We start from the raw sequence: 27,596 nt of genomic DNA on the forward strand, positions 1-27,596 counted from the left end.
TCCAGGTCTTCTCACACTCGAGCACACACTTACACATCAACACTCGCATGAACACACACGTCCACACTCGACGTTACACTCAAGGCACTCATGGATTCCCGTAAATAACCCTTATGACCTGGCTCATACGTTCCAGCACTTTATTCAAACACGCTTACACATACATGTCCAGCCAGTCACTGAGGACTTGGCCTCCTCTCCCATCATCCCTGATCAAAGGCTTTAATTAACCCCAACACCTGTAATTAACCCTTTCTCTCCCCCTCCAGGGGAAATGTCTCGACCCGTTTCTCAGAAACAGGCGCCAAGGCCAAGCTGGTGGGCAGGACCCCAGGCAGATCTGGTACCAGAGGAGTATAGTGTGGGCCAGGATGACCAGGGACAGGGACTAGGAGGTGGGTAGAAAGGTCCACGGAGAACCAAGCTTGCAAGCCGTTCCTTTTCCACTGGCTGAATGGTAACAGGACAACAGGCGGCTGTGGTTGTGGGTGGACTGGCTGCTTACTTCACTTTGCGTCCGTTTGTTTCACTGACTCTAGAGGCCAAGCGAAAAGATGAACTCAGATTTGAGGAACCTTGGCAGAGAAAGGGTAGGTAGGAGGGAGGCAAACACGTAATCTCATTCTCTCATTCAGGGATCTGGGGACAAGGGTGTTCTGTCGGAATTCAGAGGCAGAGGTCAACGGTTACCCATGAGGGTGTGTGCCAGGTCCCCAAATGGAATAGTGGTTAAAACAGATCCGGGACCCAGCTTCAAGTCCTGTCGCTATGGCCTCTTACCCTCCCAACCAGTCAAGATCACTATGACTTTGGACATACTAGCATACCTTGGAACCTTATCTTAAACCCCCCACTCTAAAGTGAAGACATCTATCTGCATGGCTGACATATCCCCACTACTCTGGGAACGAAGCTTAGAGGACCTTTCCGGGTGTGGCATATCTTTTGGAGCTCTCCGGAGCGCGCGCGAGTGCATGTGTGTTGTCAGCCCTTCTCCAGGCCCTTTGCTAAGGAGGCTTCTACTTTTCAAATTTACATCTTAAGCCTTGAAGCTCAAGGGCAAAAGGGCAGAGTAGGCGCAGATTCATTCCACACATTTGGGGACTAACCCTTGGCGCTTTGAAGTGAGCAAACTCCTCAAGGTTTGCACAGGACACGCACATGCACACGCCGGCCCATGCACAGGCCCCCACAATCCTCCCCAAATTCCTGCCCTACCCCCACTACCAACTTCCCTCTGACTTCCCCGCCCTCTAGTCAGGGTGTCAGTCCGGCCCCTTTAAAGACATTCCTGAGGGCGTGGTTTCGGTGACGTCAGCGCAGGGCATGAATGAACAGGAGCGGGTTCTCACCCAACTTCCATTAAGGACTTGGGGCAGGAGGGTAGAAGTTGACTGCGGCGGCGGGCGGGCAGGAGCGGGACATCGAGGCCGGCGTGTGGTCAGCAGGGATCGCGGGGAGCGAGGGGTGCAGCATGGAGCTCCGGACAGCCGTTTACTGCCTGGCGCTGCTGTGGGGTTGCGCGCTGCCGGCCGTGGCGGCACAGGGAAAAGAAGGTGAGTGTCTACGCGGTGGCCGCAGCTAGCTGGGATTCCGGGACATGGGACCCCGGGCACACCAGCCTCCTCTCTGGGGCGCACCTTTGGAAACTGACTTTTGGCTGCTGGGTCTCAGCGCGCAGGGTTAGGCAGAGTGCGCGGGCTGCGGCCGGGGACGATCTTGCGAACCCATTCTCTGAGATCCCAGGTTCTCTGGAACGAAGGGATCTCGGCTGGGGCGCGCAGGGCTCGGAGGCCGCGGAAAGGGGGACGCGGCGCTCGCCACGCGGTTGCAGCCCTGTGGCGGCTTCTGGAACGCGACCCCCGCAGGGCACGCAGGGTCCCTCAGAGGAAAGGAGGCAACTAAGTAGGGTTGTCCGAGCGATCAGCCTATTTGTAATCCGAGTTCACTTAGCTCATCTGCCCGGATTTCGCGCAGAAGGCATTTGGATGCAGGCCCTGTGTTTTGGGGAGGGGTCTTTTCGGTACCCTGTTCCAAGCAAAAGAGTCTCTGCGCCCCATCTGCTTTTTCACTGGGGTCCTCTGGGCCAACATTGGAAGCGCCTGGAGTCAGCCTCAGCCACTCACACCTTCCCTTCTTCCTAAGCCACCCTCCCAGGTTCGGGAGACAGGTTAAGGGCTGGGAGCGAGGACAGGAAGTCCCAAAGTCAAGTGTTCTGAACAAGGGGTGACTCAGAAGGAGGAAATGCGGCAGGTGGGGTTGCGGCTTCCCGCGGTGTGTAGCCGTCATCTCAGGGCCACGGGGAGCTCTGGCACCTGGAGGTGGGGTAGTGAATCACCTACCCCCGCCCCAGCGTCTTAGAGCCACGCAAGGTGAAGGGGCCGCAGAGGTTGCCTTTGCCCAAGGTGCAGCCGGGGGTGTCTTTGGGGGCGTTGTCCCTCACCTAGGGTCTCCGAGGGGGGAGGATTCCTGCCCTGCCCTTGGCTGAGGATCTTCCTGTCCACCCTGCCGGAGCTGGTTTCCGTTTCCCACAGCGAAAACTTTTCCCTGCTTTTGGGCATAGCAAGTCTCCGGACGGCTCCAGCTGAGGGTACGGGGTTGTTCGGGGTGTGGGGGAGAGCCTAAAGGAACCCCTGGTGGGTGATTAGTTTCCTTATTCTTTTTTGCCTTTCACGTTGGGAGGGTAGAAGGCCAGACTGGAGTTCTTGGAGGGTAGAGAGTTTAGGGGTAGATGGGGTGTTATATCCTGGCCCTATCCAGAGGGCAGATAAAGCCTCCCCCCCTCCAGCCTGAAGTTGCTTTTGTAAAGGTGTGAACGGGGCAGGGATTCTGAGACCCTCACTCCCCGCTCCCTGATTCAATTTGTGGCTCTCTTCTTGGGAACTGTGGTTGGGGAGAAGGGAAAGACAGCTGGGGTTGCTAGAGGCCTTCCCTGGGCCGCCACGGAGTTGAGGATTAGAGACTGCTTTGCAGTTCAGTGCAAGCCCCTGGCCCCCGGCCCCCGGCCCCCAGCAGGGAAGCCTCAAACAATCTTGGACTTGTGCCTCTGGGTGCATCTGTCCTCCTGGCCCCAGCCTTTGTGATTAATCCCGTTCTGCATGGGATGGAGCAGAAAAAGGGTGCATATTGCCCGTGGTTGTGGAAAATTCTTGTCTAAGCTCCGGACTCCCCAGGAACACCACGTCTGTGTGAGGGGGGTTGGGAGTGGGGTCGTGACCCAGCTGGTTGCACTTCCCTTGTTGGGGGGGAGTTGAGGGCAGGTATGGTCTGTCTCCTCTCTAGCCTTGAGACAGACAGCTGTGCCGCCTCCTCTTCTGCTTTCTGCTGGGCTTGGGAAACCAGGGGAATCGGTTAGGTCCTCGACAGCTGCCGAATCTACCTCCTACAGTGATCTTTACTTTTTTTCTTACACTTGTGTGTGTGTGTGTGTGTGTGTATGTGTGTGTGCCAATGCACAAGTGTGGAAACGCAAGAGCTTGCAGGAGGAATTGGTTCTCTCCCCTCACCATGTGAGTTCTGGGATGGAACTCAGGTTGGTGATAGACCAACGTGCCTTTTACCTGCTGACCCCACCTACATCACTGCCTGGTCCTTCCTTACAGAGTGAGGGAGAGCCGATACTGGTCAGCCAGGGGTCTGCACACACATCGAGCTGTTTCATCCAGCCAGAACTGCTTGCCACTGACTCGAGCCACTGGGATGAGTGGGGGTTAGAGCCGCAGAAGAAGGCTGGGTTTCTTGGTTCAGCAAGGGCCTTGTCTGCCTCCCAAGTTCCTTTGCCTGTTTGTATCCAGAGTCTCTGGTCTTCCCCCTCTTTTAGCTGTAAACTGATCTTGGGTAAAGAGGGATGGAGGTTAACAGGGAGGTGGCAAGGGGAACATTGCATTATGGGAAAGCTTATAAAGTAATGTAGCCCACAAGGGTGACATGGTGGCAGATTCCCTGCCCCCAGTGTGTCTCTTAGGGGACAAAGGACTTATGGGGTGCCCCCATCTAGGCCAGCCTTATGGTGAATGCCTGAGAGAGTCATGAAGAGGAGGCTCCCAAGCTCCTTGCTTCCAGCAAGCCAGAAACCTTTGATTCCCAGAGCCCAGGGCCTCTGGCACAGCAGAGGGCTGGCTGGGCTCTCCCCGTTCCTGATGGTTGGTTCTAGGGAATTTCCATGGGAGGGGGCCGTGGCTGGCAAGCCTTGGGGTGCATGAAGTCTTCTTTTCTTCGCTGATAGTTCTAGATCCAGGCTTGGGCTGCCCCTCCTGTCAGGTTAACCCTTCAAAGCCCTTTCCCCGAGGGGCTTAGCTTGACCTTTGGATACTGCTTATGTATATGGTGTGTGTGTGTGTGTATTGTGTATTTGTGTGTGTGTGTGCACTGTGTGTTAGATTTACTGAACAGCTCTCCCCTCATCCTATCCAGATGGACTCAGGAGCCACCAGAACCATTCCTGTAAGGATAGTGAGTTTCTCAAGCTTAGGCCCTGGGCATGTCTGAACAAATCCCTGTGGTTACCCACCGCACCTTCCGCTGTCTCTGTCTATCCTAACAACCTGTGCCACCGCTGTGTCCCAGTGTCTGAGCCACTTTAGACTTCCTCTTCCTTGTCTGGGCCACCAGACCCTTGCTAGAGATGTGACTGAGGCCAGGACCGGGGTGACAGTGCACTTCTCACCAGGTTTCAGGGCTTCCTAGAACAGGGACAGTCTAACCTCAGAAAGGGTTTTCGTTGTTTGAGACAGAACATCATCTGTAGCCCAGGCTGGACTTGACTCAGAAACCCTCTTGGCTCTATACACAGCTGTTCTTTTTAGCTTCATTTTAAGATATTTATTTCTTGTTTGTTTGCCCTGGCTAGCTTGGAATTTGCTTTGTAGATCAGGCTATCCTCAATTTACAGATCTGCCAGCCTCTACCTTTGGAGTGCTGGGATCAAGGGCGTGTGTCACACATCTGGTTTATTTGGTGTTGGAGATTAAACTAGAGCTCTGACCATGTTGGGCAAGCACTGGTTAACTGTTTATTTTTTGTGTTGTTGATCGTGGTTCAGAGAGTTCCGTCCTAGGCAGGTACTCCTCGGCTGAGCTAAACTGTCTTTTGGGTGCCATGACCCCACTAGTCTCTTATATCTGGAACCCTAGCCTGCCTCAGTTTCCCCCAGAGAGCCACTCTTCTAGCTCTTGGTATGAAGGAGTGTTGCTTCTAGGGTCAGATCTTCAACCTGCTCTGCCCACGAAATCACATTGCAGTTTCTTCTTGGTTTATGAATCTGGGGACCTTATGTGGGTCCAAAGCCTCAGTTTCCCCAATATACCTCACTCTCTGGGAAGGGTGATTTGACTTAGCTTTTACTTGAAACAGAATCTTGGGTCTTGGCTGCCCCACCTGACAATGAAGTAGGAATGGCTGGTGGAAGGAGCCAGAAGGCCGAGCCAGGCAGTTCCAGACTGATTGATTGATTGATTGATTGATTGATTGATTGATATTAATGTGCATTGGTGTTTTGCCTGCATTGTACGTGTCAGTGTGAGGGTGTCATTCCCTGGAACTGGAGTTACAGGTGGTAAGGAGCCACCATGTGGATGCTGGGAATTGAACCCTGGTCCTCTGGAAGAACAGCCACCAGGGCTCTTAACCACTGAGCCAATCTCTGTAGCTCCCTCCAGATGCCTCGATCCAGGAATGTCCCCCATGAGGGTTTCCTTCCATCATTTTCCCACAGGTACTTCTGCCAGGGTTCAGGATGACTTTCCCAGGGAGGAGACCTGGCCAGTGATGTGTAGCTCTTCCTAGAAACCTCCTTGCCTTCAAAGCTTTAGTCTAATCAGTGAATTTGTGTTGGGAAGATTCCCCCAGATCTGTCCCCTCTTGTTAACAGCCCTTTCTTTCTCTTTTCTTTTTCTGGGGACGGGGTTGGGGTATAGAGTCTGACCATGTAGCCTTGCTGACCTGGAACTGACTATATAGACTAGAATGGGCTTGAACTCCCTAAAGATCCACTTGCCTCTGCCTTTCTAGTGATGGGGTTAAAGCCGTGTGCTGCCACCAGTCTTGGCCAACAACCCATTCACATCAGTGTCTGTGTACCCTTGGCTGCTGTGTGTGCTGGGTGGCCTGGTTTGGGTCAGGGTGTCTGCCAGGGGGATGTGGCAGAAGCAGACGGTGCTGTCCTCTGTGACCTTTGTGCTCCCTTGTTTGAGAAAGCAGATGGGACAGTGGGCTATCGTTATGATTCATCCCTGCACACTACCCAGCTGCCGACCTCCCGCTGGGCTGAGTCCCTGCCGCCCCATCCCAGCTGGGGACTGCATAGCTGAAAGCCTGGTTAGCACACTGAGTCCCACTTCTTCCCAGGTCTAGTCGTGTGTAGATCCTGGGGTTGGGGTTCTGCTGTGTAGCCCCTGGGAAAGCCCCCTCAGGCTCACAGGTCCTCTCCCCATCTTTCCCGCAGTTGTTTTGTTGGACTTTGCAGCAATGAAGGGGGAACTCGGCTGGCTCACACACCCCTACGGTGGCAAAGGGGTAAGTAACCTCCAGGGCTGAGGGTGGGTGGGAAGGGGGGCTCTACGTCCCAGGAGAGAGGGAGGATGGGAGCCTGGATCAGCAGTGACCCAGGCCAAGGCTGAGTGACCGGAGCTGGGCAGAAGGAACGACTGTTTGTAGGTGGCCTCGCTGGGGTGCTCCGGCAGCTCTGGGAAGCGTTAAAGGCCGCACAGAGTGAAGAGAGAAAGAATAAAGGACAGGGACTTCTTGCCTGGGTCCCCTTCCCTTCTTTCTACTCTGCCTTACCCCCCACTGGGGACATCTCTTTTTCTGATGTGCTTTCTTATGGTCCTACCCTGACCTCAGGTTCCTAGTCTGAGGTCTGGAGGGCTGTGGACTTTGGGGAAGAATACTACTTTGCTTTGGGCCTCATTTTCCCTTGGGTACAATGCACTCTGATAAGTTGGTCCTAGGACTCTGGGACAGGGAGAGTGGTATGTCTCTTGGGGAACTCTTGGGACAGTTCCTACAGCTGGCCAGATCTATCGTGAGTCATGGCCCGAAGTATAGTTTTGATTCCTGGAGGCTGGAGACAGCCTTATCCAAGCCAGTCAGTCATATACAGTGGGAAACTGAGCCCCGGGCATGTGAGTCTTGGCCAGTGTCACATAGGACAGGTCTTTGTTCATTTATTTACTTGTGTGTTTGTTTTTAAGATTTGTTTACTTATTTTATGTATGTGAATACACTTAAGTGTCACGCACACCAGCAGAGGGCATCCGATCCCGTCACAGATGGTTGTGAGCCACCATGTGGTTGCTGGGGATTTGAACTCAGGACTCAGTCAGTGCTCTTAACCTCTGAGCCATCTCTCCAGCCCTGACTTGTTTTGACTTTTTTTCTTTCCTTTATTCACACATTTCGCTCATCTGAGACCACCCTAAGTGCATATTCTTTGCCAGAGAGGCCCTTGGGATTCAGAGCTGAGCCAGTTCCCATTCCCATTGCTGAAGAGTTCGGAATAGAGCCCTGGGAGACAGGCCTGTGTTACCTACCATATGCCAAGTTCTCCGATGATAAAGGGGGTGTGGAGCTCATAGGGGCACACAGCCCCATCCAGGCACCCTGGAGGAGGCTGAACTATATCATCATCAGGAGCTGATCACCTCCTGGGGCTGGGAGAATCCTCCATTGTCTTCACTCGCTATCTGTCAACACCCATGGCACACAGCGATGTCCCTACACAGTGACATGATGCTAGCTAGCTGCTTTGTGTAGCCTTGAGTGCCACGTTCTGGACTCAGGGTTTTGTCATGTCTCCTCACAGCAGACACTGTGCTAAAATGACACGTGGGTTTCCCAGACCCTAGCCCAGATGCACTGATGGGGAAGCTCAGTACCCAGACATTAGGTCCAGAAAGACCCACAGCCATGTCTCGGCCTGGCTGTTCTCTGGTTGCTCTAGGCTCTGGTTTTCCTCCCTGTAGAATAAAGAAACGAGAGTTAGGTGACCATACCCGGTCACTTAACACTTCAGATGTGGAGGCTGGATGGTTAGATGTTCAGAGTCATCCCCTCATGACACCATGAGTTTGAGGCCAGCTTGGACCTACATGAGATACTGTCACTGAAGCTATGTCCCGTGGGATTCAGCCCCTGCCCTCCCCCACTAACCCTCACCTGTTGCACACACAGTGGGACCTGATGCAGAACATCATGAACGATATGCCCATCTACATGTACTCCGTCTGCAACGTGGTGTCCGGTGACCAGGACAACTGGCTCCGCACCAACTGGGTGTACCGGGAGGAGGCCGAGCGCATCTTTATTGAGCTCAAGTTCACCGTGCGAGACTGCAACAGCTTCCCGGGTGGCGCCAGCTCCTGCAAAGAGACCTTCAACCTCTACTATGCAGAGTCAGACGTGGACTATGGCACCAACTTCCAGAAGCGCCAGTTCACCAAGATCGACACCATCGCCCCCGACGAGATCACGGTCAGCAGTGACTTCGAGGCTCGCAATGTCAAGCTGAATGTGGAGGAGCGCGTGGTGGGACCCCTTACCCGGAAGGGCTTCTACCTGGCCTTCCAGGACATTGGTGCTTGTGTGGCATTGCTCTCCGTCCGTGTCTACTACAAGAAGTGTCCCGAGATACAGCAGAGCTTGGCTCACTTCCCCGAGACCATTGCTGTTTCCGTCTCGGATGCACAACCCCTGGCCAAGGTGGCTGGTACCTGTGTGGACCACGCCGTGGTGCCTTATGGGGGCGAGGGGCCTCTCATGCACTGCACGGTGGATGGCGAGTGGCTAGTGCCCATCGGGCAGTGCCTGTGTCAAGAAGGCTACGAGAAAGTTGAAGACACCTGCCAAGGTGAGTAGGGGTCCTGGGGTGGCAGGGTAGCCCAATTGGAGTGGGAGGTCAGGGCTCTGGGATTGGAACATCTTAGTCCATTGGGGATGCGGCTGCGCTGTTGGATGTCTCTGCTCTCATGGGACTGGAAGCTGCCTGGGAACAGGATGATATGGGGACTGTGAGCCAGGGTTAGAGTTCTAGGACTGACCAAGCTTGGCTTCCAGGTCCCAGCGCTTCTAGGTTTGCCCATTTATTTCCTTAACTCCCCAGCCTGAGTTTCATCATCTGTAAAGTAGAGAGAGAGGGTCATAGTATCTGTCTTGGGGGGTAGTTGTGATAATCACATGACCTCATGCTCATAAAGTGCTTACGTCAGCGCCTGACACATTAGAAACCGGTGAGTGCGGCTGTTATTTTTTGATTCATCCCGTGAATAGTTGCTGCTCTGCCGGGGCTCCGAAGTCTATTCCCAGGAGCTGTTCTCTTGCTGTGTGGCCTCCAACAAGTTACCCAACTTCTCTGGGCTTCAGATCATCATTAAGCAGTTTAGTCGTCTGTTGATCGAGACCTGGGGTGTGCTCGAATCACCTGGAGTGGATTGGAGGGGCTGTGACGTGGGGTACAGAGAGCTCTCAGTAGAGCCACGGACCCAGAGATCCTCGGTCGGGGTTTACTGATGACATACGGAGACCGTTTGGGTGACTCTCTGGGAACAGGTCTGGGCATTAGCTGCGGGGACAGCCAAGGCCTGTGACAGCGGAAATGTACAATGGGTTTGCAGTGGATGGCTCTGGAAGCGACTGGGACAGAGCGCGTGAGGAATGCTGCTGACCTTTGAAAGGCCCTGGGAGCTGCTTTTGCAGTGATAAGCTGGGTATTGAGAGACTGGGGGGGGGGCTAGGGCCTCCCGGTTCCCTCCTCATCTCTGGCTTCAGCTTTCCTTTGAGCAAAGCGGGGTAAAAATCACCCGCACCCGCACATCTAGTCTTCTATGGAGGACGCTGGCAGACCCTGAAGCCTTTCTAATAGGCGGTCTGTGTGCTTCCCAGTTCTCAGAACCTTGCTTAACACAGAGCATAACCCCCTGGAAGAGGGATAAGCATTTTGGGCCACGTGACTTCCCATCACCCCACTCCTCCCAGCTGCCTTCTACTGAGTGAGCCCCCTTCCCTAGGTGGCCCCCTGCTTAGGTGACCTCAGATGCACACTCTCAGCTCCAGACAATGACCATGGATGGGGGGGTGCATAACAGGACAACAAGTGGGCCCAGGAGCTCCTCCCCCATGACATCCTAACACAAGAATGCAGGGGGGGTGGAGGAGGGGTGGTTGAAAACTTTCCACCCTGGTGATTCAGACCCTGCAGAGATAAGTGGAGGTTAAGGGGGGGTCTTCATGCAGTGGGCTAGCTCCTTTTTCTTGTGGGGATCAGGGTTCTTGGCAAGCTTTGTTTATAAAGAGCTTATAAAAACGCCAGCCCCCCCTCCCCTTAGGAGGAATTAGTTCAGCTGAGCCTGAGGACCAATCCCCAGGAGGGACACTTGACTTAGCTGGCACATCACTCTTAGTTCTAGACACCTCCCACCCTGGCTCTGTCTCCGAGCAGGTAAAGGGTCTTGCCGCCGTGCAAGGCTGGCAACCCAAGTTCGCTTCTCCGAACATGGGTAAAAGGAGATAACCAGCTTCACAGGGTTGACTTGCACACACGTGCAAGTCATGCACGGGTGCGTCGTGTGAGTGCCCAGTGTGTGGGCACGCGACCGTGATAAATACAATTAATTTTTTTAAAATTAAAAATAATTAATTGAGATTTAATTAAAAAATTTTTTTTTCTCTCTGTGCTGTTCAGCAGCCGGCGACCATGGTACTGAGGGGTTCACAGCAGTGGTGTGCTCTGGGAGTTTGTCTGGTCCTCTCTGTGAGTCCGGGACTCTTGCTAGTCCCATTGAATAGATGAAGAAACTGAGGCTCAGTTTGCCTGGATAATCACACAGCTATGTCAGGGTTTAACTCACGCCACACAACAGTGCCCAGGCAGCCGTGGGTCAGGAAGTGGGACAGGAAATGACCAGATCCTGTGGAATCCCTGACTCAGCTCTTGGCACTGAGATGGGCTCTCTGGGCAGTTCTGGGATGGCAGGTCTTGGCATCGGAACTGGGGCTTCATCAGAGGGAGGAGCGGGGTGACTGCAGGGCCGTTGCCGGTATGTTGGAGATGGGAGTGGGGGGGCACAAGGGCGACTAGCTTGGCTCTCTCTAGCCTGTAGCCTCAGGTGCTTCTGTTACAGCTTTTACTGATGACAGAGGTGACGGGTGTGGCACCCCAGGTCATTCTGCACCACGTCAAGGTCATTTCCAGAGTCATCAGGTTGCAGGTCTTTTTTTTTTTTTTTTCTGGGGTTTTCTCTCCCCAGGAAGAAGGCTGGGGCTGGTCAGGAAAGAGTTAAGTGGCCAGCGGAAAGGAGGTGACTTCCAGGTGGACAGGTGGGCACGCTGCCCTGCCACGCTACCCAGAGCTATGTCAGGAATGAGCCAGCCTCCCTCGAGCCCAGCTCTGTCCAGGGAGCTGTGGAGCCACTCAGGCTGACTGCCCCCTCTCCCTGGGGGCTGCTTTGTCTCTGCTTTCTGCCTGTGATGGCCTCTGCAGGGTCCCGCCCCCACCTCTGACTGGCACCCAGGGAGACAGGTGAGCAGGTGGCCTGCAGCCTAGGCCAGAGGCTCAGCCCAGCAGCTGGAAGGCCAGCCTCCGGAGGATCTCTGTCCGGCTCTGGTTTCATAGCCGCCTTTCATATGCAGGGACACTTCATTCCAGGTACCAGAGTAAACACTTCACAGGCCACATCTATAGTCTGCAAAAGCACTCAGAGGGTGCGGACTCTCCCGTTTTACAAATGGGGAGATGGAGACCCGGAGAGATAGCTGTACACCATCCCCGCCTGTATGGAGCTGGGTAACTATGGTAACGGCGCTTAGGGCTTCATCCTTGCTATCTGTACATGGCTCCGAGGGACCTGGCCACCTTATGATCAGATCCTAAGAGCTGTCACTTTTTCTGATCAACTCCATCTAAACTATTGCGTGTGATTTACATGTGACATTACATGTGACAGGTGGTGAGAAGGGACTCCCTGCCCAGGGCCCATGGCAGTGATCTTGCACTATGGTGGGACTGGGGGGGCTCTCAGAGCTGTTGATAGTGGCTCTCGGGCTTATGCCTCCCCTGATATAGTCATAGCAGGTATTATTTCAGTGGGTTTCAGGGGTAATGGTCATGGTGGCAATCCCCCAGCCTCACCCCTGTGCTCTGATCTCTGTGCCCTAATAGGCCTGCCAAGCAGGCTCAGCCCCTCCCTAGTTACCGGAGGTAAGTGGGTCCCCTGAGCGGAAGGAAGGAGGCCCGAAGAGAAAGCAAACAAGATAAAGGCTGGAGGTGGGGGAGTCGGGTGGGCGGAGGGGAACGCTTAGCTTATCAGCTAGGTGGCGGATGTGCCCACAGATAGCGCCTGGGGCATATGGGAGAGGAGAGGAGGCCTGAGAACCAGGAATGAGGGTCCCTTTTCCTATGGGCACAGAGCCTCCTGGGGGCACCTTCTACACCCTGGGTCAGTAACTCACAGTTGATGTTCCCTGTCAGGATACAAAGTTCAGGCTCCACGTGTGTGGCGGAGCAAGTGAGGTGGTGCTCCGGTTGCCGGCTGCTCCTGGCTTGGCTGGGGAGGCCCAGTGCCTCCAGAACTGACCCATTGACCTCACGACCTTACCACCCAAAGCCTTGGGAGGTGCCTGGGCCTGGGGAGGGGCTCCACAAGGAGCTGGATTAGCGCCACACAGAGGGCGTCTGTCCCTGAGTCACCCTGCACTGCCACCTGAGGGGCGGGCATCAGGAACTGGAAAAACCAGGGTACGGCCCTAGCTGTGAGCCTGTGCCCCAGTTCTGCTTGGAGTGGCCCAGGCCTGCCAGGCAACTGGGGCCAGAGATGGCACTCTACGGGTGCCCCAGCTGTGCCCGGGCCAGGCTCTCCTGCCAGCCAGGTGGGTGTCCAAGTGGATGATGTCCCTGGGGAGAATCTTCTGCAGCACTTTGGCATGTGTATTGTGCACTGAGAGTTGTGCTCAATATTGTGCACTAACCCTAACCCATTCAGTCACTCCTTCATTTCTTCATTCATTCATTCATTCATTCATTCACATTTCCATATGTATTCAAGACTGATTCGCTGAGACCTCTTTCACATCGGGTCCCGTGCTGAGCCACACGCAGGGCAGATAAACCAGACTCCTCCTGCCTCCTCTTAAGCTGCCAGTCCCAGAGAGAGGGGGAGGGGGAGCAGAGAGAATCCTCCTATGTGCACAGATAATTTCAAATGAGGCATAAAAGCTAGGCTGTGAATTCCCCTGGAGCTGAAAAGATGCTAATCGCCCGGTCACACCACCACATCCCAGTTCTTAGCCTTGTGCCAGACACGTAGGTTGGGCTTGTTTCTGTTTGGTAAACTTGAACCTGAGTAATAGATGCCCCATTGGCTCACCAGGAGCCCTGAGACAGCAGTTGGTGAAGGTTTAGAGCAGTTGAGCAGGGTGGGTACTCGCTGTGGTGGCTGTATTGTGTGAGGGTGTCCACGGTGGCTTGCTTGCCCTAGATGCTGGCAGACTAGGCGATTCTTAGGGTCCTTGGTGGTCTTCCTGATGTGTTCTGGGACTCCTCAGACACTTGCAAACTCTGGCAGGCAGGGCCTGCGGTGCCCCAGAGCTCTGTGGTTGGAGGAGGAGGGGGCAGTGCATATCCAGCAGGCAAGAGCATGCCCTGTGGACACCGCCTCCCCTGCATTATCTGGCATATCCGCAGCGGAAATCTCTCCAAATTCCCTTTTTCCTGCCGTTGGGCAGGCCACCCCCAGGCTCTGGGGCCAAAGAATAGAACCCATCTCTTCCCCCACTTCCTCTCCTGGCATGGGGCGGTGGGGAACGAGGAAAGATTGGCAGGTGGAGCAGGCCTTTGTGACCTCCTGTTCCCTACGCTGAGCACTGGGACTGGGAAGAAGCGATTGTGATTTGGTGGGCTAGACCCTCTATCTCCCAGTCCCCTGACCTTGGTCACCACAACACATCCCTCCCCTCCCCCACCTCGCGAACCAACACTTAGTCTCTTGTAAGTGTCACTGGGTTTAGGTGAGAACTTTAGGGGAGTTGGGAAGCCGGGACCGGCAGGGCTGGCTTTCTGGTGTCTCATTTTTGTGAGAAAGTTAGGCGAGGGAGAGATATTTTCGTATTGTAACAGCTCTGTAATGGGAATGAGGCCAGAGACCCAAACCCACTAGGAGGCTAGATCTTGAAGGGGTTATGTAGCTAACCCCACAGCCCTCTGGGTGGTCCTGGCTATCTAGGCGCGCCCCTCCCTCCCGGGCTGCTTTGGCTAGAGTCTGGACTTCCTGGTTGGTGAAACAGGTCGGCAGGATTCATGGTGCACCAACTCAGGTTGTTCTAAACTGAGGTGTTCCTGGGGAACAGGAAGGGAGGGCGACAGGAGTGTTCAGCCCCAGGCATCCTTGGTTTACCTTTTGGCTTTGAGACCTTGAACGGATTGGCCTGTCCTCAGCCTTCTTGCATGCAAAATGGGGGAAAAAAAAAACCCACGTGTAAAGGATCACCTCAAGGGTTAAACAGATGTGGAGTCTAGGCCCTGCACACAGTGGGCGCTTCATCCTTAGGTCCTCCAGCTTGGTGCTGGTTAACTGATTCACTCTGTGTGTGTCCACTGGGCCAGCCTTGGCCAACTCCAGGGACCACAAGGAGCTGGGATGTTGTCTGACTGACCTCAGTCACTTCTTCCTTCACCTCTGTTCTATTTTCTGAGGAGACATTGGCTCTGCTCTACAGCCTGGCTTGGTCAAAGGCTCGATGAGGGCAGGGGACTTGAGCAGTTGTCCTCAGGCCATTAGGGCCAGGTCCACCCCGTGTCCGGAAACCTTTGTCCAGGGCTTTTTCCTTACACTGCCCATGCAGCTGTCATTTTCTGTATCAGACATGGAGTGGCACCTGTTGGGCACCCTGTGGTTCTCAGACTTCTTTGCCTGGCATTTAAGGTCTCTCTGCCATATTAACGCTACGGTTCCTTCTATTGGTATGAGAAGGCTGCTCATACTTTTTATGTGATAAATTCTTGCTTACCCCTAATTCCCTACTCTAAAATCTTTGCCCTGTTGAACTTCTACACAGCCTTTAAACCCTAGCTGAAGTATCCTCTCTGGATCCTCAGAGGCCTGGCCACTTTCTTTGACCTCTGCCGGCCACGTCCTACACTCCTGTTTTCTATCTACACTCAAGAGTGTTAGCGTTCATGAGCCACAGGGGGCTAGGCCGAGGATTTGGTGCAGAAAGTTAATTAATGGTGCCTCAGGACCCTCCCTGCTGAAATGGCAGAGGGGGCACTGCAGGGCCTTGTGGACAACTTCTTCCAAAGCCACTCAGTGAGGTGAGCCTTCTGTCTGAGCTGTTTCCTGCCTGTGGGCCAGGAAGGAGCTTGGGACAGGGAGCAGAGTAAAGTGGTAGAAGGAAGAAGCCCCCAGAGTCAGGTGCCTGAACCCCCATCCAGCTGGCCAGGATGACCCACTAGAGGCGGAAGAGCAACTTCCTGGTGGCCTCCGAGAGGAGAAATGACCTGCCTTTGGAAATGAGTCCAGGGAAAAAGTTGGGCTCGGCCTTTCCTGCTTCTTGGAGGCCAGCCCCGGAACAGGAAAGAGATGGAGTCCTAGGGTAGAGGAGCCTTGGCGGGGGGGTGGGAATGGGGGGGCATCCTGACTGGGGGAGGCCAGCTGGTTAGTCAGGGTGGGTACACAGATAAAATCTCCACCCTGGTCAGTTCGAATCTGTACAAGTTGAGATCCCGCTGGGCCCGTCTGCACAAAGCAGGTTGCAGGAAGATGTTGTGTGTTGGAGGGTGAGCCATTGGGTTCCAGCACTGCGCTTCAAGGTGTGACATTTTCTGCAAGAGGCAGCTGGCACCCGACGTGCTGGGCTTTGGGGAAGTTGGGAGCACTTGAGACAGGTTATTTTGGTGTCCGGGAGACACACCGGCCTTGGGTGTGATGTTCTATCAGCAAGGACACGGCTGGGGAACGGCATCCAGAATTGACCTCCTATCTCTCCTTGTGCCTCTCAGCCTGTTCCCCAGGGTTCTTCAAGTCTGAGGCATCTGAGAGCCCTTGTCTGGAGTGTCCGGAGCATACCCTCCCATCCACCGAGGGTGCCACCTCCTGCCAGTGTCAAGAAGGCTATTTCAGGGCACCCGAGGACCCACTGTCTGTGCCTTGCACACGTGAGTCTTGCGGAGATCTAGGGAGGGGTGTGGGGAGGTGGGGGAGGGGCAGCTCCATTGACCTCTATTTTTTTTGGACAGGTCCACCCTCTGCCCCCCACTACCTCACGGCCATCGGCATGGGTGCCAAAGTGGAACTGCGTTGGACAGCCCCCCAGGACACAGGCGGCCGCAAGGACATTGTCTACAGCATCACTTGTGAACAGTGTTGGCCAGAGTCTGGCGAGTGTGGGCCCTGTGAGGCCAGTGTGCGATATTCAGAACCTCCTCACGCCCTGACCCGCACCAGTGTGACAGTCAGTGACCTGGAGCCTCACATGAACTATACCTTCGCTGTTGAAGCCCGCAATGGCGTCTCGGGCCTGGTGACCAGCCGAAGCTTCCGGACTGCCAGCGTCAGCATTAACCAAACAGGTGAGCCCAGGGATGGTAGTGACTGTCTAGGGGGACCTGCCTGGCTGAGACTTGAGGACAGACAACTGGGACTCAGCTGTGTGCAGAGAGGCAACAGGAAATGGTTAAAGTTCCATTTTTCCTGGTCTATGTAGTGAGCAGCAGGCTAGCCAGAGATATATAGTTGACTTGGGCCAGGTGTGACAGCACGTCCCAAAACTCCTGTTCCAAAGGAGGAGGCAGGGAGATCAGGAGTTCAAGGTCATCCTCAGCTATAATGAGTTCAAGGCTGGTGTGAGGCAAAGGAAAAACAGCGGATGTGGCTCGGGTGTTCCAGAGCTTTCTGCGTAGGAAGAAGCCAATCTCTGACCTGCACGTGCGCGCACACACATGTGCACCTACATGGAAGACTCACTCAGCCCTGGGACTTCAGGTTACTTCTGGAGATCTTTTTTGAAAGCTTTTATTTTTCAGAAGTAGAGACACTCTTGAAAATATATTTTTACCAGGGAATGGAAAGATGTCATACTCAGTACAGTGCCTGCGGCACAAGCAGGGACCTGGGTTTGATTCCTCAGCACTGAGGTACCAGGCAAACACCTGCGTGCGGTTGTGATTACAGCGCCAGGGTCGTGAATGAAGCTCACTGGTTAAGGAGCCTGACTGAATGAGAAAACTCTAGGCTCAGTGAGTCTCTATCTCAAGAAAATAAGGCAGAGAGTGACTGGGAAGTCACCCGATGTCCACCGCTATCTTTAACACGCATGCCCGCATACCGCCGCGCACATGGACAAATGTGTCCACGCGTGTACCACACAGAAATAGAATATACCATATAAGGCTTTCCAAGCTTTGTCAGATCTCCAGAAAAACTCAGTGGCAATCGGCTAGAGTCTTAGTTATTGTTTATATTGTTCATGAGTGTCCCCAGAGCACCTCCGATGGGCTAGCCTCTGCGGTCAGGGCAGCATCCACAACAGGAAATCCAAGGACCCCAGGCGGACACTGAAGAGCATGCTATTCTATCCTGTATCCCCGCATGGCTTCTCACACCCCTCCCCCGCTCCTTCTGCCCAGAGCCCCCCAAGGTGAGGCTGGAGAGCCGGAGCACCACCTCCCTGAGCGTCTCCTGGAGCATCCCGGTGCCGCAGCAGAGTCGCGTGTGGAAGTACGAGGTCACCTACCGCAAGAAGGTAACTCGACCACGGAGACGTTCAGTGCACAGCAATCTGGAGGGGTTCCCTTCTGCATCTGGGGAAACTGAGGCCTGGGGTCTCCCCCAGGCAGTACAGTAGAAGCTTATAGGGGAGAATGCTTTGGATTCTCAGAGCCAGTTAGAATGGGCTTCTTGGGATTAAGGTAGTCCTGGGGATGGGTATTCCCTCTCTGACTTGGTGAGTCTACTCCTGTCCCTAAGAGTATCTGCCTGAAAACTACTTTTCTGGGTGGGATCTTGGCTCTTAGCTTCACTGCCTGCTCCTCTCCCCACCACCCCCCACAGGGGGATGCCAACAGCTATAACGTACGCCGCACAGAAGGCTTCTCCGTGACCCTGGATGACCTTGCTCCGGATACTACGTACCTGGTGCAGGTGCAGGCGCTGACTCAGGAGGGCCAGGGTGCGGGCAGCAAAGTGCACGAATTCCAGACACTGTGTGAGTCAGGGGACCCTGAATTAAGTCGGACATTGCTGGGGAAGAAGCAGATCCAAAAGGCTAGAAATGCCCTTCCTTTCAGCCGGGGCACGGGGCAGACATGTGTGGGGAGGGGTCAGCACTGAGACTGACACGGGGGATGGGGATGTGTGTTCTGGGTAGTGTTGAGGGGTGTGGGAAGCTGCGGTTCTGACATTGGTGTGCCTGAGTGCAGGACTGGGGTGTAGCTCGGTTGGTCGAATACTTTACCCAGCATCTCCCAGGCTTTGGGTTTAATCCCTGACATGGCGTGCTTCTGAGAAGGATTAGAGGTTTAAGGTTTTCCTTGGTTACGTGATGAGGCCGGTTACATGAGATTCAGCCTCAAAAATTGGCGGTGTTGCACACCTTTAATTCCAGCACTTGGGGGGCAGAGGAGGGCGGATCTCTGAGTTCGAGGGTAGGCAGGACTACACAGAGGAAAAACTTGTCTCAAAAGAAAGAAAGGAAAAAAAAACAATAATCAAATATTCAAATAAAGAAATTCATAGAACATAGCAAGCAAAGCAGCTAAAGATTAGAGTTCTTAATTCTTCCTCCTTGGACCGCCAGGAAGGCCCCTTTCTGTCTAGAGAGAGTGTGGAGGGATGGCTCAGTTAATACGGGAGTATTCTTGACAAGACCTGGTTCCCAGCATTCATGTGAGGCAGCTCTCAAGCACCTGTATGCCTGTTGCCAGGGGCCTGCCTCTATATATTTATACAATATAGTTATATATAGAATTATTTTATACACTTATAGAATAAAAAATTATTTATCATATTGGTCTTTTACTTACATCTTTTGGCTCCTTTTTTCGTTTGTTTTTGTAGGGCTTTTGTGTGTGTGCGTTTTTCTTGGTTTTGTTTCTTTGTCCTTTTGTTTCTAAAAGAGAAGGAAAAGGGGGGTGTGGAATTCGGGGATAAGGGGAGAGATGGATCTAGGAAGAAAAAGTGTGACTAGAATATATTAAGTAAAAATATAGTTCTGGATTTAAAAAAAAAAAAAATCCATGCTGAGCTATGGGCACACAAAGCAGGTCTCTGTGAGTTCGAGGACATCCGGGGCTACACGGAGAAGCCCTGTCCGAAACAAACAAGTAAAAACATCTTAGAAAACTTGAAGGTAAAGCACCCAGCGTGCCACTGGTGCCTAGGCCTCTCAGGTCCCTTTAAGAGAGCTTTGGGTGCTGCGGGGTGTGTGTGTAACATTTGGGGTGGACTCTTACCAGCTGGTGTCCCCTAACAGCCACAGAAGGATCTGCCAACATGGCAGTGATCGGCGGCGTGGCTGTTGGCGTTGTCTTGCTCCTGATGCTGGCGGGCGTTGGCTTCTTCATCCATCGAAGGTTTGTCACACCTCCTCCCGGGCTCCGTAAGGATCTGGGTGGGTACAGAAAGGCAGAGAGGCTCATGTTGGCTGCGGTTAGTTACTCAATCTAATCCAAGCCCAGGGGGTCCCTGTGGGAGGATAAACTGAGTTTTAGGGACCACAGTGGTCACTGCCATTGTGAGTGCTCCTTGTTAACAGTGTGACCACACTTCCTCTGGACACAGGACAGGGTAGATGAGACCTAGTCTTTGTGGCTCATTCTTGCTACTTATGTGGCTACTGGGGAGAGGGGACTTGGGGGCCTCCTGCCTTCCCTCCCATCCTCTGCCCCATATGGGGGCTGAGCAGATTGCTGGACAGTGAGGCCTGAGCACGGTTGGGAGGTCCTTTTGGCCAGTACAGGCTATGCTGACCACGTGTGTCTCGTCCCCGGTGCTTTCTTCCAGGAGGAGGAGCCTGCGGGCCCGCCAGTCCTCTGAGGATGTCTATTTTTCCAAGTCAGGTAAGATGCACCCTACTCAGGAGCGTTCCCAGCTCTGTGGTGGTCCCTGAGGCCTCATTCAGCATCTTTCTGGCTGACCCCCCTTGATCCAGGCTTCCTGAGGTCCCTAGTCTTGTGGCTTCCCCTTCTCCCGGGCTTTGCCTCCCAGGAACACCTCCCCGAGCCTGTGCCTCAGCTTCTCTCTCCCCCTTCCAGAACAATTAAAGCCCCTGAAGACCTATGTGGACCCTCACACTTATGAAGACCCCAACCAGGCTGTCCTCAAGTTTACCACTGAGATCCACCCATCCTGTGTCGCAAGGCAGAAGGTCATTGGAGCAGGTGAGGCTACCTGAGAGAGAGAGGCTGGTCCAGACGGGGTCTGCCCAATGCCCAGACATAACTAATAACGCTTCTCACACTGTGCCCACCTGCAGGAGAGTTTGGAGAGGTCTATAAAGGGACGCTGAAGGCATCCTCTGGGAAGAAGGAGATACCGGTGGCCATCAAGACGCTAAAAGCCGGCTACACGGAGAAGCAGCGGGTGGACTTCCTAAGCGAGGCCAGCATCATGGGCCAATTCAGCCATCACAATATCATCCGCCTGGAGGGCGTTGTCTCTAAATGTGAGGCCTGGGAGGTGCTGGGGTTCAGGGTGGCCCCGGGTGATCAGGGAAAGGGGCTGCTTCCTAGGACCACCTGACCCTGTCTGTCCCCCACCAACCACCACCATGTGCCTACTGGCCTTACACTGTATCTGTGTCCCACAGACAAGCCCATGATGATTATCACCGAGTACATGGAGAACGGAGCGCTAGACAAGTTCCTCAGGGTAAGGTCATGCATGGTCTGTGGTGGGGAGGGTGGAGTCTAGGTGCCTGGAGCCAGTCAGCACTGAGAGCCTATGCTCTGCAGGAGAAGGATGGCGAGTTCAGCGTACTGCAGCTGGTGGGCATGCTGCGTGGTATCGCGTCTGGCATGAAGTACCTGGCGAACATGAACTACGTGCACCGGGACCTGGCCGCCCGCAACATCCTCGTCAACAGCAACCTGGTGTGCAAGGTGTCCGATTTTGGCCTGTCCCGTGTGCTGGAGGATGACCCCGAGGCCACCTACACCACTAGTGTGAGTTGGAGACGGGGAGGTCACACCTAGGGTGTGGAGGGCTCCAAGGGTGAAGCACTGGGTCCAGGGCCTAAGCCCAAAGAGAAAAAAGGTCCTGAGTTCCGGCTGGGACAGGAGTCATTGGGCTGCGTCTCCTGCAGGGCGGCAAGATTCCAATTCGGTGGACAGCCCCAGAGGCCATTTCCTACCGCAAGTTCACCTCAGCCAGTGACGTGTGGAGCTATGGAATTGTCATGTGGGAGGTGATGACCTATGGCGAACGGCCCTACTGGGAGCTGTCAAACCATGAGGTGAGCCCTTCTCTCTCCCAAACTGATCCACTGTCAGGATTTCCCTCAAACCCTGGGGCCCTGACAGGCAGGCTCTGGGATCAGGTCTATAAAGGGACGCTGAAGGCATCCTCGGGGAAGAAGGAGATGCCGGTGGCCATCAAGACGCTGAGAGCTGGCTACACGGAGAAGTAGCTGGTGGACTTCCTAAGCGAGGCCAGCATCATGGGCCAGTTCAGCCATCATAAAATCATCCGCCTGGAGGGGCGTGTATGTGCACGATCATGTGTGGTGTGCATGTATATATAAGTATGTGTGTTATGCACATGTGGGCATATCTGAATGTATGTATATGAATGTGTATGTATGTATAAATGTGTCTGTGTATATGTGTGTGTATATATATGCATATGCGTGTACCTGGTGCCTTGCCTAGGCTGGAGGCCTGGGAGTTTGCTTGTAGGGGTCACATCCCTGCAGACACATAGGAGACAGTAAGGCAGACAGGCTAAGTAAGCCATTGGGGAGCTCCATCTGTGGGGGTAGACGGAGATAGGAGGAGGTTAATTGAGGGGCACGTGTGGCTGACCTCTGCAGCCCTGAAGACAGCCTCTCAGCACTCACCTCACAGATGGTTTTGAATCTGGGCTCAGGAACGGGTGCTTATCTGTTTCTTGGGCTCTCCTCTCTTTTCCTGTGTTGAGGCCTAAAAGGGAGGTCTCTGTAGCTCATTGTGGTTTTCCCGCTAAGGCCACCCCAACGCTTGTGTCCCCTAGGTCATGAAAGCCATCAACGACGGCTTCCGGCTCCCCACGCCCATGGACTGCCCTTCAGCCATCTACCAGCTCATGATGCAATGCTGGCAGCAAGAACGCTCCCGCCGGCCCAAGTTTGCGGACATCGTTAGCATCCTGGACAAGCTCATCCGAGCCCCCGATTCCCTCAAGACCCTGGCTGACTTTGATCCCCGGTGAGTCCTGTGTCCTGTGCCCGTGGTAGCAAATCCATGTCCACTCATGTGGACACCGTGGCTTCTCAGGCTGACTGGGTGGCTAGGGGGAGTCAGGGCTATTACGGGGCTCACAAGTAGCCAAGTAGCAAATTGTTTGCCTGAACCCAGGAATGCGCGAAAATCCTGGGTTCAGTCCCCACAAACTCAAAAAGGAAAAGGGCTAGCCAGGCATGGTCCAGTAAGAACAGAAATAAACCAGCTTAAGTGGTGCATTGGCACGCACTGGGCTGAGCACCTTGTTGAAGCATCCTGCAGTGGTCTCTATGCAGATAAGGAAACTGAGACACAGGGTAGAATCGTGACTCCAGGACCCAGAGTTCCAGCAGTAATGTGGGGGGATGAGAGGGGTCCGTCTAGTGATGGTGGGCATGGAGCCAATAGGAGTTCCAGGAATCTCGAGGCTCCTTCCCTGTCTGGGCTTCCTCATTGGTTCAGAGGAGGAGGCTGAGGCACAGCCAGCTGTTTGAAGGGTAGGTGCTTGGGGTGGTCAGGCCCAGTCCCTCATCTGTGAATTTCCATCCCAGAGTGTCCATCCGGCTGCCCAGCACCAGCGGCTCCGAGGGAGTCCCCTTCCGCACGGTGTCCGAGTGGCTGGAAAGCATCAAGATGCAACAGTACACGGAACACTTCATGGTGGCTGGCTACACGGCCATCGAGAAAGTGGTGCAGATGTCCAATGAGTGAGTAGACGCCTTGGTGACTTTCCCTACTAGTTCACTACTGAGGATCTGCGTGTCACTCCCCTCCGTCCCGCAACCTCTCCCCCCCCTTTGTGTGTGTGTGTGGGGGGGTGTATGTGTGTTTGTGGTATGTATATAGTGCATGTGTGTGTGTGGTGTGTATGTGGGGTGTATGTTTGTGGTATGTATATATGGTGTGTGTGTGGGGGGTGTGTGGGGGGTGTATGTGTGTTTGTGGTATGTATATAGTGCATGTGTGTGTGTGGTGTGTATGTGGGGTATATGTGTGTTTGTGGTACGTGTATATGCTATGTTTTTGGTGTGTGTGCATACCTCTGTCTTTCTCGGGTGCCCTCCTCTTCCTCCATAACAGGAAGACACTGAGATATAGCCAGCCCAAGGCTGTAGTGTGTGGAGGGCTATTTGCTCACCCTGGGCTTGTATAGATTCAGATAGTCAGTCACCTGTTCCTACAGCCACCCGGGGCAGCGATCCTAGCCGTGACCAAGCAGTATCCAGGGCCTCACATCCCTTTCTGGGCGCCTCGAATAAAGATCCTTGCCAACCCCTCCCAGGCCACTCTCCGAGCATGGCTGACTCTTGGTCTGCCATTGGCTCCCTGCTGGCTCTGGGCGTTGGTCTGTTTCTCCTCAGTTCTTCTGCCTATCCATCCCACCCCATCTCCATTACTGACCCTTCTCAGAACAGCCTTGGCAGGGACAGCTCTTTCTGTCCCTGGAGAGATACAACATTGTCCTTTTAGCCTTTGTACTTCTAAAAATAGTTATGGATCCCAACAGCCCAGGATCCAAGTGTCCAAGGCCATGGTAGAAACAGGCCCTGGGGCTGGAAGGTTTTGGGAACTGTTTAGAAGAGGTGACCTGGGCCTCCCATGTTTCTGGGCTCTAGATGTTCTGGGACTTGGGCTTAGACAAAAACATTCTCCGGGGCCTTTGGCTTCTGGCCTGCTGACCATGACTGTGGCCAGCCCAAGAAAGTGGCGGGTCATGGGAATCAGACAGAGAAAATTGACCAGAGGGAGGTGCAAGAATATGGGGGGGTGCATCAGGTCCTAAGACATCTCTGTTTGCCAGCCAGCAGCTGGGCTCACACTTCGGCTTGGGAGATAACACCGGAATTTATGTCTTGTTTCTGCTATGTGAGCGATTTGGTCCTTGGTGCCCATTTCTCTCTGTGGGGACCCATCGGTGTGAGTCACTGATGTGCCTGGGATGTCTTCATCCATTTCCCCTCTGTTTTGCCATTCCCAGGATCCTGTAAATCATGGTTTTATGCCCTGGTTCCTGAGTCCCTCTCCATTTCTCTGACAACTGGGGTCAGGCCCCTGGGTTCCATCAGGTCCCATAGTCCCCTCCCCTCCCCTGGGACAGCACAGCTTTTCTTCTGTGACCAACTTGAGGGCATGGAGCAGGTTTACAGGAAACACATGGCCATAGATGTATCCCAAAATAGCCCGGGGCACCCCTCACAAAGTCCTTTCCCACGCGCTGGGACGGGCTCCTGGGCAGACAGGCAGGCGGTGTGCATGCTCACGGGTTATTTGGAAAATATCTAGATAAAGCCCGGAAGTCGTTCGGCACTCCTTCCCCCTGTGGTCAGACCCACTGGCTCATAAGCTGCCTCTGCTGCCCTAGGGGGGATGTAGGGTTGGAGCTGAGCACTTTTTAAACCCACAGACTTGCGCTGACCACGCCACGGAGCCCAACAGGAGCTGGCGACAGGAGAAATCCGCTCGCTTCCTGCTAGGGTCAGGATGTAGCCTTCAGTACCCTGTCCTCCCCTGCTCGAGCCTCCCGTCTCAAAGGGCCTGGCCTCTTCCCCTGCAGCCTCCGGCTCCTCCGCTCAAGTGCCCGACATGTTATGTCCAGTGTCAAAGCTACAGAATGTAGCTGTAGGGCTCACAGCTCCACATTGTGTCCCTATAAAAAGCAGAATTTAGCTGCTGGATGTGAAGGATACAACTCTTGAGTCACTGGAGATTATTATGCCCCGCCCCCACACACAGTAGGTGTTCATGGGCACTACTTATATCCCCCCCCCAAAAGAACACAGTAGGTGTTCATGGGCACTTAACGTTCATGGGGTTTCTGCCTCAGAGGACAGACAGACAGGGTACAGAAGTGGTTTGTCTCTTCCCTTCCTGCACAAGAGTTAGTTAATGGGATGGGTGTTCTGCATCCCTGAAGGGGAAACCGAGGTTGGGACAGGAACCAGCGTGGACCCTGGCTTATCTGTGACACTCACTCCAGTGCATGATTCTGTCTGTAGTCAAGAAAGGGTGGGCTTTAATCCCAGCACTGGGGAGGTAGGTGGAGACAATGGGGTCTCCCGAGTTGGAAAAGTGTGAGTTCAAGCCAGCTAGGACTAGACAGCAAGATCCTGCCTCAGGGAAGGCTGGTTGGTTGGTTAGTTGGTTGGTTGGTTAAAAGAAGGAGTTCACTGCTTAGGAATACATCACCCAAGCCTCTTTGTAAAAATGAAACAGACAGGGAGGCATAACCAGACTGAGAAAGGAACCTCTTGGTGGTTCTCCCCCATATCTTCCAACCCTCTTGCTGTAGCAGGAGCAGCCTCTCCCTCTCTTCCCTCCCCACCTGGGTCTGCCCATCCCTGCTCAAGGGCTCGGCTCTTTCCAAGCCTGTGGGAAAGTCGTGTCTCCAGCATTTCGAACTCCTGGAGCTTGTACCGTATAATTAGCTCCAATTACAGCCAAGAGCTGGCCCGTAAAAACCTGGGTGTTTTCATGAGCTAGGGCTGGTGGCTAAGGGCAGGGGAAGAGGAAAAACTCCTGAAGTTAGCAACAGACATTCTGCTGACAGCTCCTGGAAGCCAACGTGGTTCTACCTAGAATGGGGGTGGGGTTTGGGGGGGTGAAGCCAGGGCAGTCTATCCCTTTGGGGCCTCTGGGACCTATCTATCATCAACCTGGCACTGAATCCTAACCCCTTGGTAGGACACTGTTATCCCACAGACTCCTACAAGGGAAGGCAACCTTCCTCTGGTGACCTGCAAACCTTACCCACTGGAGGCTAGCAGGGCCTTTGACTTGAGGGCTTCCGATTTCCACTAGGGATGGGGGGGGGATTGTGAGAGAGAATGGGAGGCACAGGAGGGGTGGGACAGTCCTTGGATGGAAGATCTTAACACAACGTTCCTAGAGGGTCTCCAAAAAGCCACTAATTAAAAATGCCTTGTGTTGCTTAGAGAAGGGGATCAGAGCCCCCCAAACCCTCCAAAAAAGCTGGCCACAGTGGAGACCTTGAAGCTTGCTGCCAAGAGACCTTGTCTCAATAAAGTGGGCAGCTCCAGATTATGCTATGGCTTCCCCACGTACGTACACACATGTGTTCAGGCATACAGTATGAATCCACGCGCACACACAAAGAGCACCTATCCCAGACCCCCTGGGAATGTTCGACTGAAGAGGCAGGAGTGTTTCATGTCCTCAGTTTGTTAGACTACGCATCCTCCCAGCCCTGTCTCTGATCCTCCCTCTCCTTCTCTTCACCCACAGTGACATCAAAAGGATTGGAGTGCGTCTTCCTGGCCACCAGAAGCGCATTGCCTACAGCCTGCTGGGACTCAAGGACCAAGTCAACACAGTGGGGATTCCTATCTGAGTCCCGTGCCCACCTTGACCAGCAATACTTGAAGAGCCACAGTGGTCTCCCCGCCGACCTGGTGCTGGGCCACTGGAACTTTATTTATTTGTTTCCCTCCTCTCTGCCTCCCTGAGGACTCTGCGAGGAGGCTCTTGAATGACAGACACCCTGGCGTGAGCCAGGAAAACGCTTGGATGCTGGACTGGGTTCTCTTCCCCCTGCAAAGGACCCATCGAAGCACTTAGCAGTTTGCGGTTGCCTTCCCAGCATCCCCTGAGGCTAGATAAGATATCCGTGAGGAGTGTTTCCGGACCTCCCCATCTTTTCTCCCCACGAAGCCACCTCAGGAGCTAAAGCTGAGTACTAAGCCCAGGACCATATGACTCGGGCACTGTAAGCCCCACCCCTAGTTAGAGGGTAGGTTTTGGACTTGGCTGGGTGTGGTCATAGCAACCTCTCAGTGCCTTCTACAGATGCAGCAGGGCTCTGCCCTCCGCCCTCGAGGGCCAGTTTCTTGCTTTCCTAGGGCCCTCTCAGGATGCTTGGCTGTGTTGAGGTTTTTTTAAAAGATATATTTTATACTTGTGGAAAGAATGAGTGTGTGGCAGGGACCTTGCCAGGCCTGGGGACAGAGGATACCCTGCAACAGACATTCCCGGGCTGGGCCTGGCCAGACTTACAGGAGACTTACCGCCCAGCCATCCCCGTCTCTCGCCCCTTTGGACAACTGTCGCTGTCAGTGTTACAGATGTATCGGGTTGTTTTTGTTGTTGTTGTTGTTGTTGTTTTTTGAATCTTAACTTATTATTTTTTTTTTATATTTATTGTTAGAAAATGACTTATTTCTGCTCTGGAATAAATTGCAGA

General features: G+C 53.9%; 1 protein-coding gene across 1 annotated transcript; it reads left to right on the forward strand.

The window, feature by feature from the left end:
* Nucleotides 1–1,450: 1,450 nt before the first annotated feature.
* Nucleotides 1,451–27,596, forward strand: EPHA2 (EPH receptor A2). Its single transcript, XM_080921988.1, has 17 exons — nt 1,451–1,556; nt 6,443–6,513; nt 8,170–8,845; nt 15,986–16,141; nt 16,223–16,555; nt 17,612–17,727; nt 18,036–18,189; nt 19,456–19,555; nt 19,986–20,041; nt 20,237–20,362; nt 20,458–20,646; nt 20,791–20,852; nt 20,936–21,145; nt 21,286–21,435; nt 22,191–22,384; nt 22,951–23,106; nt 26,642–27,596. The coding sequence occupies exons 1-17, from the start codon at nt 1,475–1,477 to the stop codon at nt 26,745–26,747; spliced, it is 2,937 nt and encodes a 978-aa protein (XP_080778114.1). The 5' UTR covers nt 1,451–1,474; the 3' UTR covers nt 26,748–27,596.

Source organism: Micromys minutus (genome assembly GCF_963924665.1).
Source record: "Micromys minutus genome assembly, chromosome: 9".
NCBI classification, from domain to species: Eukaryota; Metazoa; Chordata; class Mammalia; order Rodentia; family Muridae; genus Micromys; species Micromys minutus.

What these genes read in the sequence shown, in the direction of transcription:
- EPHA2 (XM_080921988.1), top strand. Translation starts at nt 1,475, where the DNA reads ATGGAGCTCCGGACAGCCGTTTACTGCCTGGCGCTGCTGTGGGGTTGC. An exon ending in GGAGGGCGTTGTCTCTAAAT is followed by an intron (nt 20,647 to 20,790) that starts GTGAGGCCTGGG and finishes TGTGTCCCACAG; the next exon opens with ACAAGCCCATGATGATTATC. An exon ending in GGGAGCTGTCAAACCATGAG is followed by an intron (nt 21,436 to 22,190) that starts GTGAGCCCTTCT and finishes TGTGTCCCCTAG; the next exon opens with GTCATGAAAGCCATCAACGA.